This window comes from Camarhynchus parvulus, chromosome 1, assembly GCF_901933205.1.
Source record: "Camarhynchus parvulus chromosome 1, STF_HiC, whole genome shotgun sequence".
NCBI classification, from domain to species: Eukaryota; Metazoa; Chordata; class Aves; order Passeriformes; family Thraupidae; genus Camarhynchus; species Camarhynchus parvulus.
The window spans coordinates 115,188,504-115,207,490 of record NC_044571.1 but is presented as its reverse complement, the minus strand read 5'-3'; the positions used below and the strand labels follow the sequence as shown (position 1 = coordinate 115,207,490).

The following is an 18,987-nucleotide window of genomic DNA, read 5'->3' as shown; positions in this document are numbered from 1 at the left end:
TATGGTGTGATGGTAACTATCAGGCTTGTAAGTCTGGTAAACTGGACTTTTGCCTTGAAGATCTCAGTATCTCAGTATCACTATTGAGCCTTTTAAAAGCTGTGTTAAATCAAATCTTTTTTCCTGCTTCTACTAGCTATGGCCTTCCTTTTCATCCCCTCAGTAACACAGCAACTCCCTCTTGAGAATGTTAATTACCTTCCATATTTTGTGCCTATCAGTTTCTGGAATTGCAAATATATTTGGATACCTGCATAAATTTAAGTTTCAAGAAAACTATAAGGCTGAAACAAAGGTTTTCCATCGTCCAGAAGAACCACCAAAAATGTTTTATGGAAGAACTGAGAAGTCTGCACCTTTGCATAGAATTTGCTATACTGAGGTGAATTCCAAATGGAACTGCCTTCTAAACAAGCAGAAAAATAGTTGGAATGTAGTGAGTTAAATTTAAGTATTCCTAGAAATAGGAATTATTAGCAGAGTTTGGAGCATGATGCCACTACCAGCAGTAATATGCTTTTGGCTTTGTCCTCATAAATTACTCAAAAAAAGCCCTTGTACCTAGTGTCTAGCAATTCATACTTTCCCATTTCCTTTTTTCCCCCCAGTCTTATGTACTCCCTTTATTTTACCCCTTTCTGTCTTCTAACTTCAGCTGCTTTTATTTTGTTCTGTCCTCTGCTCTCAAAGCATCGCAGCATCTTCTGTCAGTGTGAAAGCATTTGCTTGTCCTAGGTCTCAGAATGGCTGTGAATGTTGCCCTCTTCTGGATCACTCTTTTTACAGAATTTTGCTAAAAAAAAAAAAAACAAAACAAAACAAAAAAGAAAAACAGTTTGAAAAAGCCCAGGAAGATACTAATGCTACTTTTATTACTTGCACATATGAAAAAAAAATCTGCTTTGGATTTGGATAGATCTTTAATTTTTTCTTACTGAACTAATCTACTCTATCTTCCACTACTGTTTCTACTGTTGTCATTCCATATGAAACAGTTTATTGGAAGAAGGCTTTTTCCATTCCTCCTTATCACTGTGCTTGTCCTGGAATAACTCTTGCTGAAAGCAAGGGAAGGGTTTAGATTTTAATTAATCTAAGCCTGCCCTCTGGCAGTGGGAAGCCATTCCCCCTTTTCTGTCACTCCTTCCCTTATAAATAGTCCCTCTCTATCTTTCCCGTGGGCCCCTTCAGGTACTGGAAAGCCATGGTTAGGTCACCCCGAAACCTTTCCCTCTCCTGGAAAGAGAGGAGTATCTGAGGAAGTTCTCTCCCCTCGGTGCTTTCCCCTTCCACTCCGAACTTTAAGCCGTGTTGGTTCAGGATCGCAGGGGGCTGCGGTCTGGGGAAACTGGGATGACAAAAACCTGCTTGGCCTTGCAAGCAGCGATGGATGAGAGACTGCTGCAGACGGGACATTGGGAAGGAATTGTTCCCTGTGAGGGTGGGCAGGCCCTGGCTCAGGGTGCCCAGAGCAGCTGTGGCTGCCCCTGGATCCCTGAAGTGTCCAAGGCCAGGTTGGACACTGGGGCGTGAAGCGACCTGGCCCAGTGGAAGGTGTCCCTGCCCATGACAGGGGGTGGGAATGGCTACGGTCCCTTCCAAACCATTCCACGATAACTATTTTTAACTCTTTTCGCCCACCTCGGCACTGGTAGATGAGAAAGCCTTCCCGCTAGGGCGGTCCGACTCCTCCACTGTCCCGAGCTGCTCCCGCCCCTTCCTGCGGGAGCGGCGGCGGTTCCGGGGCGGGCCTGGGCCGGGTTCGGCTCGAGCATGGCCGTGAAGCGGAGCGGCGAGGCCGGGGAGCGGAGCGGGGAGCCTGCGGCCAAGCGCGCCTGTGGCCCGCGGGACGAGGAGTTCAATGGCGCCCGCTTCAAGGCGCTGCTGCGGGACCCCGCGGCCGTCGCTAAGGGTGAGGGGCTCTGCAAGGCGGGAGAGGCGCGCCCTGAGGCGGCCGGTCCGAGGCGGCCGGTCCGGGCTGAGGCGGCTGCCCTGGGCCGAGTGGGCTCACCCCGGGCTGAGTGGGCTCACCCGGGCTGAGGGGGCTCACCGGGCTGAGGGGCTGCCCCGGGCTGAGGGAGCTCACCTGGGCTGAGGCGGCTGCCCTGTGCTGAGGGGGCTTACCCGGTCTGAGGGAGCTCACCCGGGCTGAGGCGGCCGGTCCGGTCTGAGGGGGCTCACCCGGGCTGAGGCGGCCGGTCCGGTCTGAGGGGGCTCACCCGGGCTGAAGGGGCTGGTCTGGGGGACGTGGCGGGGATGTCACGGATGCTGCTGGTGGGGTTGGATGCCGCACACGGGCACGGCCCGGCCCCTCTGTGTGGCCCACAGCGGGTCCCACACGTGGCACTGGTGGCTGGGTGACGCTGTGGCTTTGCAGGGCTGGAGACCTTCGTGTCCATCGCCAAGACGCTGCCGTCACCCCAAGTGTACGATGTCGTGGAGGGATACGTGAAAATTTCCATGGAGTGTGCTGAGATATTCAGGCTTCTCGATGGAGAAAGGAAGCCTGAAAGTGAAGTAAGTTGGATATGGGGGCTGTCATTCAGGGGCTGGCAGTTACCATCCCAGCAATCCCACCCTGGAGAAGAACCAACAAAAGGTCACCAGGGAATGGTCACAGCCGCCAAGGCTGCCAGAACTCCTGGAGCATTTGGACAGCGCTCTCAGGCACAGGGTGAGATTGTTCAGGTGTCTGTGCAGGGCCAGGAGTTGGACTGGATGATCCCTGTAGGTCCCTTCCAGCTCAGGATGTTCTGTGGTTTTATGAATAAATAGTGTTTGTGGTGTAAATTACTCTGTAATTTTTTGGTTTTTTTTTTCTGAAGTAGCAGTGGCAGGAGCACCTACCAAGTGGGAGATGCTCCTTTCTGTTCATAGATGTTCCTGGATTTAATGACACACACAACCAGTAATCCTCTCCAAATCAAGCTGTTAAGGTTCTTTAAATGTTACCAAAAGGCCTTTTAGGAAATGAGGGGATCAACAGAAGCAGTTAAGAAAGCAAAACAAAAGTAGCCTAGTGAAAGTAAATGTTTTTAGATATCTGCCTGATACATCAGCATTTCTAGGAAGCCACTGGTAAAATTGACTTCATTTTTCTTATGTCAGCTGGACACAATTTTATCCTTCTTAGAATATGATGAATTAACAAAGAGTTCAATAACTCTTCACTGTGAATGCTGGTGCAGCATTGCTTACAATGTAGTGTTGCTTACAATGTAGTATTGTATTGTGTGGCTTTTTAACCATCACTTGCTGTTCTTTGCCTTTCAGTATCATTTTTGTCTCTGTAATGTTCAGTGACAGCCTTTCCTCAATATCCCGTTGCTAGCAGGGGCTGATGTTTGTAATGGGCGCAGTCCCAGTGCTGTATGGATTCTGAATTCTTGTGGCAGGATTAATTGAAAGATTGGAACATGATATTTTTCTCCAGCACATTTCATTTTCTGTCATCCACTTAGGAGCAGTTGTCTCTTGAAGTGTTGATTCCTTGAAGCTTCACGCTCTCAGAAGTGATGTTTTCAAAGAGGAAGCATTAATTTGGGAAAGAATTTAGAAGTTAATGTCACTTTCATATGTGGAAGCTTTCCTCTTGGAGTGGGGTTGCTCTTTTTATTAATGCTGGTTACTACCATTTGCTCAGCTAATAATTTCAAGTCTTACCTGATATTGTCAGGTATTAACATACTTTTTTATCCTACAGATGCTGTTAATCTTTCAAGCTCTAGAAGCCATTTTACTGAGGACAGCCAGCGACCTCTCACATTTTTCTGTTGTGGGAATGAACATTGTCAAAAAGTTGATTCATTCCTATATGAAACTGGTCTATGCTGCTTTGTATTCTGAGAATCACAGGTAAGTCTGCTTGGTGCTCTGGTGGAGAATCTCTGTCAATTGATCTGGAGGCCCTGTACTAGATTTGCAAAATTCATCTTGACTTATTGCTGATAATCCACCTTTATTTAATAATCCTTTTCCACTTGTCGTAAAATAATGGCCTGTGGAAGTCTTTGCAAAGTGGAAACTGATACATCAAACAATCCAGTGCTGTAGGATACTTTCTTGAAGCTGTAGTTTTCATCAGCTGGGGCTGTCCTGGTGAGAGCTAACATGGGTTTTACCTTGAGTCCTGTTATTTTAATGCTGCTTCATTTGTGGGGTGACACGTATGGTGTGGAACAGGGCAGTCTTCCTGTGATGGCGAAAAGAGCTGCTCTTGAGTGCTTTATTTCCCTGTGTTTTTTGGAGTCCATGTTTATAATGGATTTTTCTCTTTCAGACTGGCTTTTCTTCTGCGATTTTTTCAGTCTCTTAAGTCTGAGATCATTTTAGGGTGTTCAATGATTGCATTATCTAGTCCGGACCAAAAAATGTCTCATGCTCATGTGGATAGGGGAAAAGTTGCAAATGTCAGACATTTCAGTACGAACCTGGGAGGAAGATGAAAGCAGAGGAAAAACCAGACTGAAATTGGCTTGTCCAAGGCCAATGATTCATCTTTCAGTCTTGGAGCAGAATTGGAAGTATTCTGTGCTTTCCCAGTTCATAGACTCCACTGTGCTTCCTGCACTGTGCAGTTGATCTTACTGCAGCAGGACAAAGAATCTCAAATAGGTACACTGGGAACAAATTCTGAGGCTGTGCAAGATCTGCACTTCTGATTAAGTGTTTAAAGGTTGCAGGTTCTGGAGAAATCCTTCTAGAACCTGCACAGAGGAGGCTGCAGATCTCTGATGGGAGATGCTCTGCATTTTCTGTGCAACCTCTTTGATGTGCAGAGGTATTTTCTTTACTGTATGTCTCGATGGGATCTCTGCTTGAGTCACGTGGCTTTTTGCAGTTTGTCCATGACAGAACATGATGGACAGGTTACAGATCTGTTCATGGCAGTGGCTGTTCAGACGATGCAGGTCTGCAGTCTTGTGCATAGTGGCCCTGACATATTCCTGTTGAACTTAATGGCAAACCTCTATGAATTCAGGAGTTCATTGAATCATGGTATAATTAAGGGTTGTCTAGTCCAACTCCACTGCCATGAACAAGTATCTTCAAGTTGTTAATTTTGTCACTTTCTCCCTTTTAAACTACTTTATAAAGGGAATATCTAGCCTCACATTACAGCTTAGTTTTGGGGAAGAGCATAAAAAGGCATTTCCTTCTCCTTTATCCCCTCACCCCTCTTTCCCAGCTGCTGTTATTACTGCCTAAAACAATTACTTAGATTGTTTAACTTTCCTTCTATTTTCTCTTTTAGTTTTAATCTCTTGGTTTGGCAGTTTGTATAACCCTCACCCTGGGAATGGCCTGCAGGTTTAGCTCTGCTTTGTTTTGTTTTTTAGGATGAGCCGGGGGTGCCTGACCCTGCTGTCAGCCATGGTGGCTCAGGGCCCGGATTCTGCAAGGGACGTCTACAGTCATTTTGATTTCAACAACAAGTACCTGCCTGGATTGTTGAAAAGAAGATGTAAGCAGGTAAATTGAGGTGCTGCATGCCATGGCATGCTGTGCCATGGCTCCACCAGCTTTTTTAGCTATCTGTTCAGAACAAAGCTCTTGCCAATGTTTGCTGCATTTTCATCTGCAAGAGCTGAACTCTCCCTTCCTGTCCTGTGTCAAGCTGAAGTCCGTGATTGTGCCCAACTGGACACATGAAAATGCCTCATGTGTTTCCAACAAGCTATGGAGAAATAGAAATGTACAGTGTCTGTGAACTGCCCTTCTAATGTCTGAAGCAGAGTGAAAGTGATAGTAAACTCCTGAAAACTAGTCTTTTCTTTTGCAGTTTGGTCCCACTGAAATAAATGGAAATTGGAGAGGGGATATTGCCCAATACTAATACAGAGTAATTGCATTTGAAAACATAAACAAAAGTTCTAAATAATCTTTATCTGGAAATCCTTAAGAAGAATATGTGAATGGAGAGAAAATCACTCCTCTTTTTCCAGAAGAAACTATGTCTTGTTCCCTCCCTGTTTGCTGAAAATAGTCAGGATTGACCTAAACCAGTGCTTTAGAACAAGAATATTTGTGTCATTCCAAATGCAAGTGTATAATGAATCCAGAATTGTTTGCAATGTTGACGTATTGTTTCTGGATTTTAAAGGTTACTTGCAGAGCGGGTGTGTACGTTTGTGTTGGGTTTGTGCCATCTGAGATGAAAATTCATTCTTTTTCTTTATAAAGCAATCAAGTGGAAGGCAAAAAACCAAACACATCCCTTTTTCCCTGGAACCACCTTTTATAGCTCCGGAATTGTCAGATTCCATGGATTTTGGCCTCACTGCAGGAGCTGTCTGCAGGAGTAGCTCTGCCCTTGATTTTAAATGCTTGGGTGTAGTGTTTTGACCACAAGCTGCTTAAATAAGGTACAAGGAGTCTAGCATCCAGAAGGTCTTAGTCCCGTACAGCTTTCAGTGAAATTGTCACAGCTGGCTATCAGAGGTGAGCTTTTAACACAAAAACACCAGGCCCAAAACTTACAGCAAAATCTCATTTGTTTCTCTTTATTTCTTCTTTCAACCCTTTCGTGAGTCCCTGCTGCCTTATCTTTTGCTTACTTAGAATCCTCTTTCAGGCTCCTTTACATGCAGCTTAATTTTGCACAGCAGGTTTCAAAAAAGTTGTAAATCATGACAGGACTCTGTGGGGGAATGCAGTGGTAGGAGGAGGGGGGACTCTTTGAAAGAGGGTGTATTTATTTACCTTGGATATTGGGAGGGGATTCTGGGCCGTGAGGGTGATGAGACGCTGTCCTGCAGTGAGAAGGAACTGCCCCATCCCTGGAAGTGTCCAAGGCCACATGGACAGGGCTGGGGGCAGCAGGGCTTGGGGTAGTGGAAGATGTCTCTGCCCATGGCAGGGCGTGGAATGAGGTGATCCTGAAGATCCCTTCCAACTCAAATAATTTTGTGATTCAGTGTTCATATCCTGTGGTGCTTCTACAGGTCAAGTTTTCACTGCTTGTGCCTGAGCGGGCAGTTTTATATTCACCCTTTTTAATGGGCATTTCTGTGAACTGACGAAGCAGTGCACAAGTGAGGAGGTTCAGTGATGCAGGGTTTGGCATGAAATGGCTGTTACTGTTTCCTTTTTATTTAAATCTGTGGTCTGGTCTCCTACATTGAGAATTGAAAAGCACAGGAGCCAGTACATTTTCCTTTTTATGTAAAAGTGATCTGTTTAATGCAGGAAGTTTTTTTTTAGCTGAACACGCTGTGAATGTATTGCATGTAAATGTATGTCTGTGGCTGCATGCAACATTTTCATAAGTTGTTTCATTCACCCATTTATGGCACTTCTAGGGATAATCAGCAGTTGCAGTATCAGTTCTGCAGTTGGGTACCATCTGTGTGCTAACATAATTTTTTAATTTTATATTTACATTTGTGTGTTTCCAGGGGAGGCCAGATGTCCGCATGGCCTATATTCAGTTTGCTCTCTCCTTTCTCATTGCTGGTGACAATGCAATCTTGGCACAGGTGCTGGAATTAAAAGGTACTTCAGAACTTTTTGTTTTTAAGGCACAGTCATTTATATGTGATAATAAATATTACCTAATTAAAAATGTGAACTGGGTAGAGAGCACTAATAAGAAGCAAAATATATATTTTTAATCTTATTATCTGAAAAGCTTTAAATTTCTTTGGTAGTGCAGTAAATAAGCCTCTCCTGCTTGAGAACAATATGCTATCTGCTAAAACTTTGCAAAAATAAAGGCTTTGGTGACACAGATCAAAAAAAAACCTGTAAATCTAATAGAAAAGTTTGAGGTCATAGAGTCAGTAAACAAAATTGATGGCTTCCAGCCTTGCTTATAAGACAGTAACAGTGGATATGTTGCATTAATTTTCTTTTGGAAAGGGTGTACTTCAGTTGCCTTTCTGCCCTGTGAATTGTGACCCTTGGAAAAGTTATGAGACAATTTAGAAGGGATCTAGAAATATTGTTTAAAAAAAGTGCTTAAGCCACTAGCTGGCAGAAAGTAATGGCAGGGGGCTGAGAACTGGCTGTAATGATTGACTTCTCTTGCTCCTGCCACCCCAGGGCTGCTGATTTCCTTGAGGTGCTGGCGGCTGTTCAGTTCTTCCAGGCTGGGGATTGCCCACGTTGGCCCAGTCAGTGCAGATGGCTTCCATTCCCCTGTAGGAGCCCCAGGTTCTCTATAAACTGAGGTTGTCTAACTTTGGGATGCACTGGTGAGCCTAAAGGTGATGCATGTAGCTGGAGATGGAACCTCCCAACATTTGAGAATCACTCAGTGAAGCAATTGCAAGTGCTTCAGGGGGAGGAATGTGAAATTACTTGAATTTTAGTGGGGCATTTCAGGGCCCAGAATGTATTTAAAGTTGACAGATGCTGTAGCAGTGTTAATCAGCAAGTTGGCAAATTGGCCAGTCAAGATGAGAGTAGCTTTGGCAGCATCACTGGTTCATAACCATAGTCACAGACACATCATCCTTCTGAACTCTGATTGCTGCCTTTTGGTTCATCCTGGAATGTAACAGCAGGATAAATAATGTGACATGGAAGAGGAATGGGTGTGAATTCCCTGAAGTATTTTAGTATGAAAACAGCTTTCACATTTTGACTTAACATTTGAAATGTCCTCTTAGATTTCATTCCAGCTATTCTTCGCTCTGAAATAAAGGAAGACAGAGTTTCTACTGTCAATCTCCTGCTTTCCACACTGACAGCTAAGGTATGATACACCCTTGAAACTGTTGTCTCATGTTTTCTATTTTCCTTACTGCCGAAAGCAGCTCTGCAGTGATTTCTCCGGCAATGTTCAGTTCTTAGGGCTGCTGGCAGTGTGCTGCTGCAGTGTGTGACTGATGGTATGTGTTGGAGGTTGGTAGCTTGGCTGTATTACTGGGCCAGAGTTGGAAACAGGGAAGCAGGAATTGCTGAAAGGTGTGAGAGTTGGTTTAGTGGTGGCTTTTCCTTTGCTCTGTCACCTTCTGAGCATGGCCCTGCCTCTTTCGTGGCATACTTTTGTTGCTTGCAGAGCAGCTGCGCCTGAGATGTATTTTATTCATTTAAAAATATTTTTAGCTCCAGAATCTATGACTTTTTAATCTCTGTTCTGAGCTCCTGTAGCAATGTTGCATAAGCTGTTGCATGGACAGTTGAGAGAATGAAGAAAAAAATAGTTTGAAATTTAGAGTGTAGCCATAAGAGTCTGCCTCAGATGGGCTTTTCTCAACTGACCAATTAAAGCCAAAAATGTTCATTCGTTTTGCTGTTGCAATAATGTGAAAAAGAAGGATAATAAAAAGCTATCATTTAAATGTAAAATAAAGCTCCTTGGAACTTTGTTTTTCAAATGAAGCTTTCCCTATGTGGGAATCATACATCATGAGCTGTTGTGTTATTGGTGGATCCCAGCACGCTGCATTGCTCTTTCAGCTTAGCAAGAAAGATGAGAATTAAAACAATGCCCGCAGTAAAGCACAGCCGAAGAACTTCTGAGAAACTTCCTTCCCTTTCATTCAAACTTCACTTGTAGAAGGCTTTACTATGCCTGCACCCGGGTTCCCCTGGTTCTGCTCTGTGGCTGTGATGCTCTAAACATGATCTGTGCTCTTTAACATGAACATCAGTCCTGTCCAGCACGTGCAGGGTGTGCAGAGGTCGGTGTAGGGTCGGGGTGGAGCAGGAGCATGTGAGAGAAGTGTTGACAGGACAGGCAGAACGTTTCTGCTGCTGTGTGAGGGGAGCCAGCTCTGGGTGTACTAGAGGAATGAGGCGTGTTGCTGTTTTGCCGTGATTTTGCGACAACTTGCAATAAATAGAGTTTGCATTTTTCTCATTTTCAGGTGGTTCATAACAAAAACATCAGCAAGACACAGAAGGTTCGTTTTTTCACTGCAGAAGTGTTGCTGCACATTGCTTCCCTGTACCGCTGGAATGGGATTACTGATGTCAGCCCTGAGGATTTAAAGGTCTGGCCATTTATTTCTTGTTACTCTTAGTCCTTGTGCTGCCTTTATTTCCCCTCCTCTTGCAGCCCCCAGCTTTTGAAACAGCTCCCAGTTGCTCTGAGCCTGATGAGCTCAAAAAGAGGAATCTTAGGAGCCTGTTTAAAAAGAACCCCCAAATTTCTGCTGCTTCTCACTGGGTTTTGACTACAGATATTTCACCTTTGTGTGTGCCCTCTTGTATTCCTCTACCATGTGCTTATGACCCTGCCACTCCCATGCTGATGTACTGTAAACACCCTTTGGAGGAGATCTGTGTCTGGTAGGGATCTGCTTGGAGCTGTGCAATCCCTGACCCCATTCATAAGCATACATTTCAGTTCTGAATTAAGTTCTTACAGTTCCTGGCAGTCCCTATCAGTCATATGATTAATGATTTGCCAGCCACAGTTGTCTAGAGTCTTCTCATCCCTAGGCATCTTGAGTTGTTCTGGATTTAGAAGGGTAATGGAATTGTAGAATCACAGAATGGTTTGGCTTGGAAGGGACCTTCAAGTCCTGAAGTTTCTCTTTTTGATCTGAACAAAAGCCAAACTTTGTTCTAGTATTTCTCTGAGAGGATCCATATAAAATGTAGAGTGAGGCTGATATCTGTGATGCCGAATCTCATATGCCTTTTTTACTCCTTTTTGGTTCTTACAGGTGGCTCAAGGTTCTGAGGAGGTGGGCAAAGCAATGGTGCGAGAACTTGTGCATGGTTTCTTAATGGACCTGTGCTGCTCTCTGAAACATGGCATAACCTTCTATGACCCAAGTCTTGGCACTTCTGGCAAGTAAGTCACTGGGCAGCTGGGATTCGACAGGGATTCTTTGCTAGAAGCCAAAGAGACCTTACCAGTTATTGTGTCTGCCTGAAATGTGTGGTGTTAATTCACTGCTTGTCATGCAGAAAATGTGGAGGCACATTAATTTCTTTGAGTATAAACTCAGAAATTATGCCAGGAGGGTGAGAGATCTTGCCTGCAATTAACAGTTAGAGAAGCTGCAGAGTTCACAGCCCATATAAAGTATCAAAATAAGGATTTCTTATTCAAAATATTTTTTTTTCTTTTCTTCAACAGGGGAGGAAATGTGGTACTTCTGCACTTCCTGCTTGGTTTAAAAACTGCAACAGAAGATGAAATGGTTGCTGACCTCGTGGTGAATATTCTCAAAGTGTGCCCAGATTTATTGAACAGATACTTCAAGGAGACCCAGTATTCCTTTGTTCCTAGAGTGAAGTCTGCTTGGATGGACAATGTGAAGTTACTCAAGAAGGTGAGAGTGTGGGTGATGGTAAAAAGCCATGCTCAGAGCAGGAGGCTCTATAAACACTTAAACTTAACTGGTAAAGAAGGAATTGGTGTGAGAAACAGTGGAAAACATCACATCAGGGACATATTTTTTGAGATGCAGCAACATCAAAGCTCAACTAGAAAAACCTTTTGTCCTTTGTGAGTGCTCCACTGCCTCTTTGTTTAGCTTAAAATGGGCAAGTAGGGTCTGGAATCTCTTGAAAAGGGATGGCCTTTAGCAGGGATGCTGGTTGCATACAGAGGTTTCATTTAGTTGAGTAGGAGTCTGTAGGATGCTCTGTAGCATTTTTGCATAAAAATTGACATTTAATGTTGCCATTAAATCAAGTCAAAATCCTTCTGTAAAATGCTCCCCAGAAGAAGCTGGCATCTCCAGAACTGTATCAATGGGCTTAAATTTTTGTTTCTTTTCTTTCAGATCTATGAGGCTCAACCAGAGATCTCCAATGCTTTTAAGAGTTCAGAATTTATTCCTCTTCCCAGATTGCTTTCTATGGTGATGGTGACAACAGTCCCTGCAGTGTGCAGTAGAACAATGTTCACCCAAGGGTTAAATGTAAGAGCAGTCTGTAGTATTTCAGTGACTCTTCTGTGCTAGTTTGTACTGTTTCATTTTAGTGTGGGATCATTCAAGAAATTTCTTAATTTGGTTAATTACTTGTGGTTTATGTTGTCTGCCTCAGCATTGATCTGGCTTGGTGAAGCACTGGGAAATGGATTAAAATCACTGATATTGATTCCAGGTGCCTTTCACAAGCACCAGTTCTCCCTCTGTCCGCTAGTGTTTTAGGCTGGGAATCTGAAAGCCCATGGATTCTTTACTGCTAGCTAAGATCCACAAAGTAAGGGATTCATTGACCAATTTTAGCACACATCCAGGGTATGGATTCTGTGTGTGGCATAACGGGAATCGCTGAAATGTCATTAATGCACTTCCTTCTTTTAGCTGCCCAGCACAGAGGTGAAGCAGAGCATCCTCTCACTGGTGTCCATGGTGCTGAGAAGAGCCCTGAGGAACATTCAGCACTGCTTGTCTGAAGAAACCTGGCAGAGGTCACAGATCTACACACTGCCAGCTCTGCAGGAGTTTGTGCAGCTCTACAGAGAAGCTGTCAGCAAGGTAGGGAGAGAGAGACAATTGCAGCAGACACCTGCTCTCCCTGTACTTTGTCCTGGAGTGGTGCAGCTGAGGAGCCAGGGGATGGTACCTGGGGAGGCTGTGGGTTAAATGGTGAGGGAGGAGCCTGCACTTCCTGACATATCTGTCTGATGGGAATGCAGATACAATTCTGTGGGAGACAGGTCTGCAGCATTAATGGCTGTGCTGCTGCAAATGATTTCCAGGAGCAGGAAGCATTTCTCTTCCTGGTTCAAGTCAATGCAGCCAGCAGAGGTTACTCACAAGTTCCTAGACAAGATAGCACTTGAGTTGAAAATATGCCATGAGGAAGAAGAACCAAACAAATTTGTCACAAGAAGCCTTTTCAATAAAATGTTCTTTCCAGTACTTACGTTAGGCAGAAGTGGAAGTGCGGTGCTTGATTTGAGGTCATTCTCTGATTGCACACAAGGTCAATTCCAGCCTTTGTGAAGAGCTACAGATCTTCCTGTTGGGTGTTTGGGGATGTATTTATCACAGGAGCTTTGTCTTACAAAGGAGAGCTGTTGCAATTTACCCTGTTTGCTTTCAGGTTTTACCAGACATGACCAGCATAGTGGCTGTCTGGCAGTCCCTTCTGAAGCAAGCGAGAGAACACAGCAATGGCCCAGCTGAGAAAAAGGAAGGTGATGTCTCCACTGTGAAGGCAATGACTGAGCCAGAAGTTGCTGAGCAGCATGGTAGGCAAAGCAGGTGGAGTTACAGCTTCTTATCTCTGTGGGAATGAGTGATGTGAAACCCTCCTCCCACCCTTAACTTCAGCAGAATCCAGAACTCACTTGTATTTGCTGCTCACCTTTTCTTTGTTCAGTTCTTCAGGCTGTTAGAATTGCCTGAGAGCACAGTTCTACACGGAGGCTGCCGCTGTTACTAGAAGGTGAAGCAGTTTGCCTTGGCTGTCCCAGGATCACAGGGTGGTTGGGGTTGGAAGGGATCTCTGTAAATCATCTTGCCTGATACCTCTATGTGGTTACCCAGGTCCACGTTCACAGAGCTTCTGAACATCTCCAAGGATGGGGACTCCAGAACCCCTTTGGGCAGCCTGTGTGGGTGCTCAAGTCAGAAAGTGTTTCCTGATGCTCAGAGTGTTCCTGTGGTTCACCTTGTGCCCAGTGTCTCTGCTCCTGCCCGTGAGTGCTCCTGGGAGGAGCTTGGCACTGTCATCTTTGCACTCTCAGGTGCTCATATGCATTGATAAGAGATGCCCCTGAGCCTCCTCTTGAGTGTGAGCAGTCCCAGCTCCCCCAGCCATTCCTCACAGGAGAGATGTTTCAGTCCCTTCACTGTTTTTGTGAGCTTCTGCTGGACTCTCCCCAGTGTCTCCGTTTTCTGGGGAGTCCAGACCTGAACAGAACACTCCTGGTTTGGGCTCCCCAGTGCTGAGAGGAAGGCAAGGAGCAGCTCCCTGACACCAGGGCCTTCCCTGGCAACCTGTTCTCTGCTTGGGTGGCTTCAGAATGTCCTGGTGAATGGGGCTGTTCCTCCTCAGGTGCAGGGCTCTGCTGTTCCTCTTGTTGAACTCAGCCCTCCTGCCCTTGACCTTTCCACGCTAGGAGCTGTTTCACAGCCACAAAATAAAACTGGCAGAAAAAATGCCTGAAAAATAATTTTTGGAGAGATTTTTGTTTGTCCAAGTTATTTCACCAGGAGGTCTTTTTTTTAGCAGTTAGTTACTGTGGCTACACAAATGCTTGTGTTAGTGTAACACAGGAGTGGAATTATGAGTGTTGGAAGAGGGGGAGAGGGATGGAGCAAGGGCCTCAGTTTTCCTCTCTCAAATCCAGTGTCCCTCCCAAAGGGCTTCCTTCCTTCCACAGTTCCATTGAGGAAATGGGGAGTTTCAGCATTGTCTGTATCTTGGCCAATGGCCTGTGAAGTTTCTTTGTGAGCTAGAGATTAATCTGCAACCAGTTTTACCCTTCACGGTGCATATTCCACAGAGAGACTGCCTGGAGCAGAAGGCTTTTCAGTGGGTGTCCTTCTGTGCCTCCCTTTGGGCAGTGCCAGTGTTGTTGCCCCTGGCAGTCCAAGGCTTGGAAAGCAGTGGAGCAGCTCATTTCTGCAGGCTTGGAAAGCAGTGGAGCAGCTCATTTCTGCAGGACTGTAGCTGTAGTTCCTCAGCATTCTGAGTGGTAATGCTGTGTCACTCACTCCCAGCTCATCTTTTACACCTTTATTTGCATTGTGGTCACTAGAGAGTTCTATCCTAATAGGAGCTGAGACCCAGGCAAACAAAGTTTATCTGTGGCATTCATCCTGTTCTTCCTAACTCAGTGAGGGAGACCAAGTAAATAAGGAAAAACTGGGAGTTAAATGTTTGGGCCGGTGTTCTTTGCTTGCTTTCGTTAATGACTGGGTAACAAGTAGCTTTTATGGCTCCTCATGTTACAACTGGAACCTGAGGTGGCTTTTCCTAGGAAGTGAACGGTTGCCTTAAGTGCTATTGCTGTTTCTCTCTTACGGGTATTTGTTGTCTGCCTCTTGCCAGGAGCTTACACTGAGAAAGTATTACTTTGAAAGGGGAAAGGGAAAGAAAAAAGTTTTTAACTGAAATAATAAATTTGCACCAAACTGTAGTGCACTGTCTCCTGCACTTCTCCAGCCAAGCCTGCCTGACATTAGCTGAAAGTAGTGTCCCCAGAAATCAGCAGCATGGCCATATCCTTTCCTTCACTTTTTCCTGTTGTTCAGCCTTAAATAGCAGCAGGACAGGTGGGATTCTTACAGTGAGCGTTCACATGTTCAGGTTGTATTTTATATGTGTAAGCACTTCTGAGTCAAATTAGAAATGGCAGCTCTCAATCTAAGCACTGAATAAGCAGATTTAGTTTTGAAAGTATTCATACAGGAATGCTGGGGAATGGAACTGGAGATTCCACAGGTGTTTTTCTCATTCTTCTTGTTGGGAAGATAGCAGGTCATTCCCTAGGCCAATGTGCTGGAAATACAGTTATTAATTCTCCTGCTGGCTAATGGAGGTGTGGCACTGTGCACTCTTGCTATGAAACAAGAAGAAACTAATGATGGAAACATTTTGTATAGGTTCAGATGATGCTGAGACGCTGCTTCTGAAAGCTGCACTGCTTCAGGTCATATGTCTGTATCAGAAGGTTGTGCCCCACTTGGTAGCACAGAGCAACTTTGATTTCAGCAAGCTGATAAAGGGTATGTGATGGGTATTTGTATTTCCTCCACTGTTTTCTCTGGCTGTTTACACAGTCCACAGCAGAAGGGGATGTTTGCTTTTCTCCCTCTGAGGGCTGGATTCTCACCTTGAGCTGGCCAGCCTTAGTTGCAGTACGTCTGGGGATCCCATGATGTGAAGATCTTTGAATGGCCAGCCTGTCTCACAGTTGTTTTAAACCCTGACACATGAGTATTCTGAGGTTTCAGGAAGATGGACCAGACTGAAGCTGGTTTCTTGCTTTCACCCCTCAGGTATAGTCACTGAAAAGGGCCTGAGGGAGGAGGTCCCTCCTCTCCTGCAGCATCACATCCTGAAGGTGGCTTTGGAACTTCCTGCCAATAAATTTGCCTGGTTCAAAGTACAGGTAAGAGCCCGATGCAAATTCATGTTTTCTTGGTCTGTTGTCTTCAAATCTTCCCATCTGGCATTGCCTAGTTTGGAATTAGTCCTGTCATTTTAGGAGGTTACCCTTTTGTAGAGCCAACAGGAATGACATTCTCAGCAGTGGTGGAAGATCTCTTCTGATCTGAAAGGTTTTTTACAGGGACAGCATTTTTTGCCTCCCTGGTGAGCACAGGAGAAGGTTCCAGGAGCTCTGTGTGTCTCTGGAGAGGAGCACAAGTGACAATGTGCTGGATTCTCCTTGTCTGGAAAGCCTCAGGCTGCAGACCAGGGAAATGAGCCACTGATGGCAGCCATCCCACCCCTTCCCAAGGAAATTCCAACATTTTTTAATGCTCCCATAATTAGTGGAAACAATCAGGGCCCCAGCTCTCTTTTTCACTGCAGGCTTGTAAAATAAGAGCTCTGTCAAGAGTTTGCTTGTCATGTCAGGAGAAAGGAGTGGAGCTGGCTTTGGGGAGAAGCAGAGACACCCATGGAGTGGTGTAACAGGGATAGACATGGAATGACTGGGGAGTAAAATACGGGGGAGGTGGCTTTGTCTTGGGTCCTTGCAGTAGTTCGGGTTTCTGTTAGTACTGTCTTCTTCTCCTTTCCAGGAAAGCATTTGACAGGTGAGTACAATGATCCTGGTTCATGAAATGCAAAGTAGTGTAAATGACCCATTCCTTTCTGGCCTTGGGACTTTTGGGCAGGTCTATAAAATAGCATACTTACCTTACACATCAGTCTCAGTGCAACATAGCCCTGTCCAGTGTTGCTGCAGCAGAGGAATTTTAATATATTTCTCTTGTAGGACATCTCTGAGACAGAGAAGATATCTGGTGAAAAATCAGTCTTCTATTTACTGATGAAAATGTTTGTTACAAGTACCCATTCTCATCTGAAAATTTCCACCAAAAAGTTAATCATCAAGGTAAGGATTTGAAGTGAAATATCAGGCTATTCACTATATCCCACTGCTCTGAAATTTCAGGATTGTAAAGTTTTTCCTCAAGGAAGATACCTTTACTGCACGGTTTTGTGGTCAGCAGTCTCCTTTCCTGTTTCTTGTGACTGTTGTTGGAATTTGCTGCCAGATAACTGGTTATTAACAAAATATTTTCTGGAAATAAATGCTGTGAACTGACTTCCCTGCAGCAGTTGATGAAAGAGTAAGGAAAATGTCTTAAATGTTTGCCCACCCTCCCTAGGCTGAATTAATTCTGGCACTGTAATAAATTAATGTAGTTTGTGCCTGCAAAGGTCTTGACATTGATCAAGAAGAGATTACTTTTGAGTTTTATTTTTTATCATTGTTTATTTACTCTGTACTCCAGCACTCCAGCCTTGCATAAGCCTTGCATGATTTGCTCTGGCCCTGCAGAATAGTCCTCTCTGCCACTGTCTGATACAAGCTTTGATGCCAGGAGTACTTTTTGTCTTGAAAATTATTTAAAATCCCCTTCTGAACATTGAAATTAGTTATTTGACTTTTCAGGAAAAACTGGTCAACTGCAAGTCCACAAGACACCAGAGGCTGTTGTTTTTAGCACCTTATTAAAAGAGGACATCTTTAGTTATCTGAGATAGGGTAGAGATTTACATTGGGAATAAATACACCCAAACTGTCCTGCCAAGAGAAAATCCAGGAGGCTGTACTGGCCCTGGACAGGGCTCTTCATGCAGTGTCCTGCAGTATTCGTGGCACATGAGTTTGTACCCAGCTTTGTGCATTGAATCTTTGCATTTAGCTCCAATCAGAGAGTGCCATTGTAATATTCAGCCCACCAGACCAAAGTTCCAGTGACTGAATTGGGGTTTAGTTGTCCTTGGCCCTTGCAAGGGTTTAAAGGCAGGTTCTCTTGGTCTGCCAGTAATGAATGCCTGAACCAAAACCTGCTCAAAATGTGCCGTTTTCCTGGTGGTTTTGGATTTCTTTTGCCAGGTGGGATCATGGACTGCCTTACTTGTTCTTGTGTCCACTTTCCACTGCAGTCCATTGCTTTTTCTCTGAGGGAATGCAGGAGCAGGGAAGTCAGGGCAGTTATGGCAGCAGAAAGGCTGCTAAGAATAGTTGGTAAGGACTTATTTTTCTATGCAGGGCCATGTAACTGAAGGCTTGTTTTTGGATTTCACATTCTGTTCCTGCCTGTGTCTGTGAGAGCTGCAAGTGCATTTCTATTTCCAGACTGCCAAAAATACTCAATTATATTAAAATGAATACTTTTTCCTTCATTTTTTCTTTATTTAAATGAATTACCCTGTCAGACTCATGTAAGCAGCAGTTATTTTTAGAGTTGCTGGAGTTGTACACGCAGTAAATGTAGAACAAATGAGTTGTGATGGCTTCCTTTTATTTTGTGTGTGGAGAGAAGCAAAGGCACAGATTGATCCTGTGTAGTGTGGGTGCCAGAGTCAGGAGCTGGGCGAGGTTTCCTCTCTTGTTGACAGGGAGTTTAACCATGGTGTCACTTCAGTTCCTTCTTCTCCTCTCCTCCCTCGTCCTTTCTTGCTTGTAGAGCTGCAGCACAGGGTCGCCAAGTTCCTAGCTTGGGTGCCTGAAGTCAGGGCCTGAATGTAGAGAGCAGGAAAATGGGGAAAATTTCTAGATATGTCATAGCCTGTCTCCTGGTTGTGGTGTATCTGGGTCACCTCACCACCCCCACAACCTGCACTTCTCTCTGGCCCTTGCTGTGGTCACACCCCACTGCTCATTTACGTGACTGTTTATCCTTCTGCCTAATTGTTTCATGTACAAGTAGCCTGATTTAGGTTTAATTTAGCAACGATTTTCCTTTATGTTACATCAGCAGTTTTCTAAATCTCCCCTACAGGGTATTTTTAAGGCACTATTTTTTTTCTGCCTGTGATGATATAAAGATGTACAACCCTCTGAAAGCAGTATAACCTGCTTTCCAAAAATTATAGTAGTAAGATTTTTATTGTGCACTATGCAGTGAAAGTCCCCCTAGTGAGTGTGAATAA

The 18,987-nt window shown here is 44.6% G+C and overlaps 1 protein-coding gene across 2 annotated transcripts in view; it reads left to right on the top strand.

Annotated features, from left to right (window-relative positions):
- The first annotated feature begins 1,749 nt into the window (after positions 1-1,749).
- Positions 1,750-18,987, top strand: part of URB1 (URB1 ribosome biogenesis homolog) — a 39,172-nt gene continuing 21,934 nt past the window's right edge. For both annotated transcript variants that reach the window (XR_004060866.1, XM_030951778.1), the window contains exons 1-15: positions 1,750-1,912; positions 2,378-2,517; positions 3,704-3,855; positions 5,340-5,472; positions 7,398-7,494; positions 8,613-8,698; positions 9,816-9,941; positions 10,620-10,750; positions 11,039-11,234; positions 11,691-11,828; positions 12,219-12,392; positions 12,964-13,111; positions 15,474-15,596; positions 15,870-15,982; positions 16,817-16,936. Coding sequence is in view for 1 of the 2 variants with exons in the window: in XM_030951778.1 (XP_030807638.1) it covers positions 1,774-1,912; positions 2,378-2,517; positions 3,704-3,855; positions 5,340-5,472; positions 7,398-7,494; positions 8,613-8,698; positions 9,816-9,941; positions 10,620-10,750; positions 11,039-11,234; positions 11,691-11,828; positions 12,219-12,392; positions 12,964-13,111; positions 15,474-15,596; positions 15,870-15,982; positions 16,817-16,936 (2,016 nt within the window). In the remaining variant the exon portion in view is untranslated. The remainder of the gene's footprint in view (positions 1,913-2,377; positions 2,518-3,703; positions 3,856-5,339; positions 5,473-7,397; positions 7,495-8,612; positions 8,699-9,815; positions 9,942-10,619; positions 10,751-11,038; positions 11,235-11,690; positions 11,829-12,218; positions 12,393-12,963; positions 13,112-15,473; positions 15,597-15,869; positions 15,983-16,816; positions 16,937-18,987) is intronic.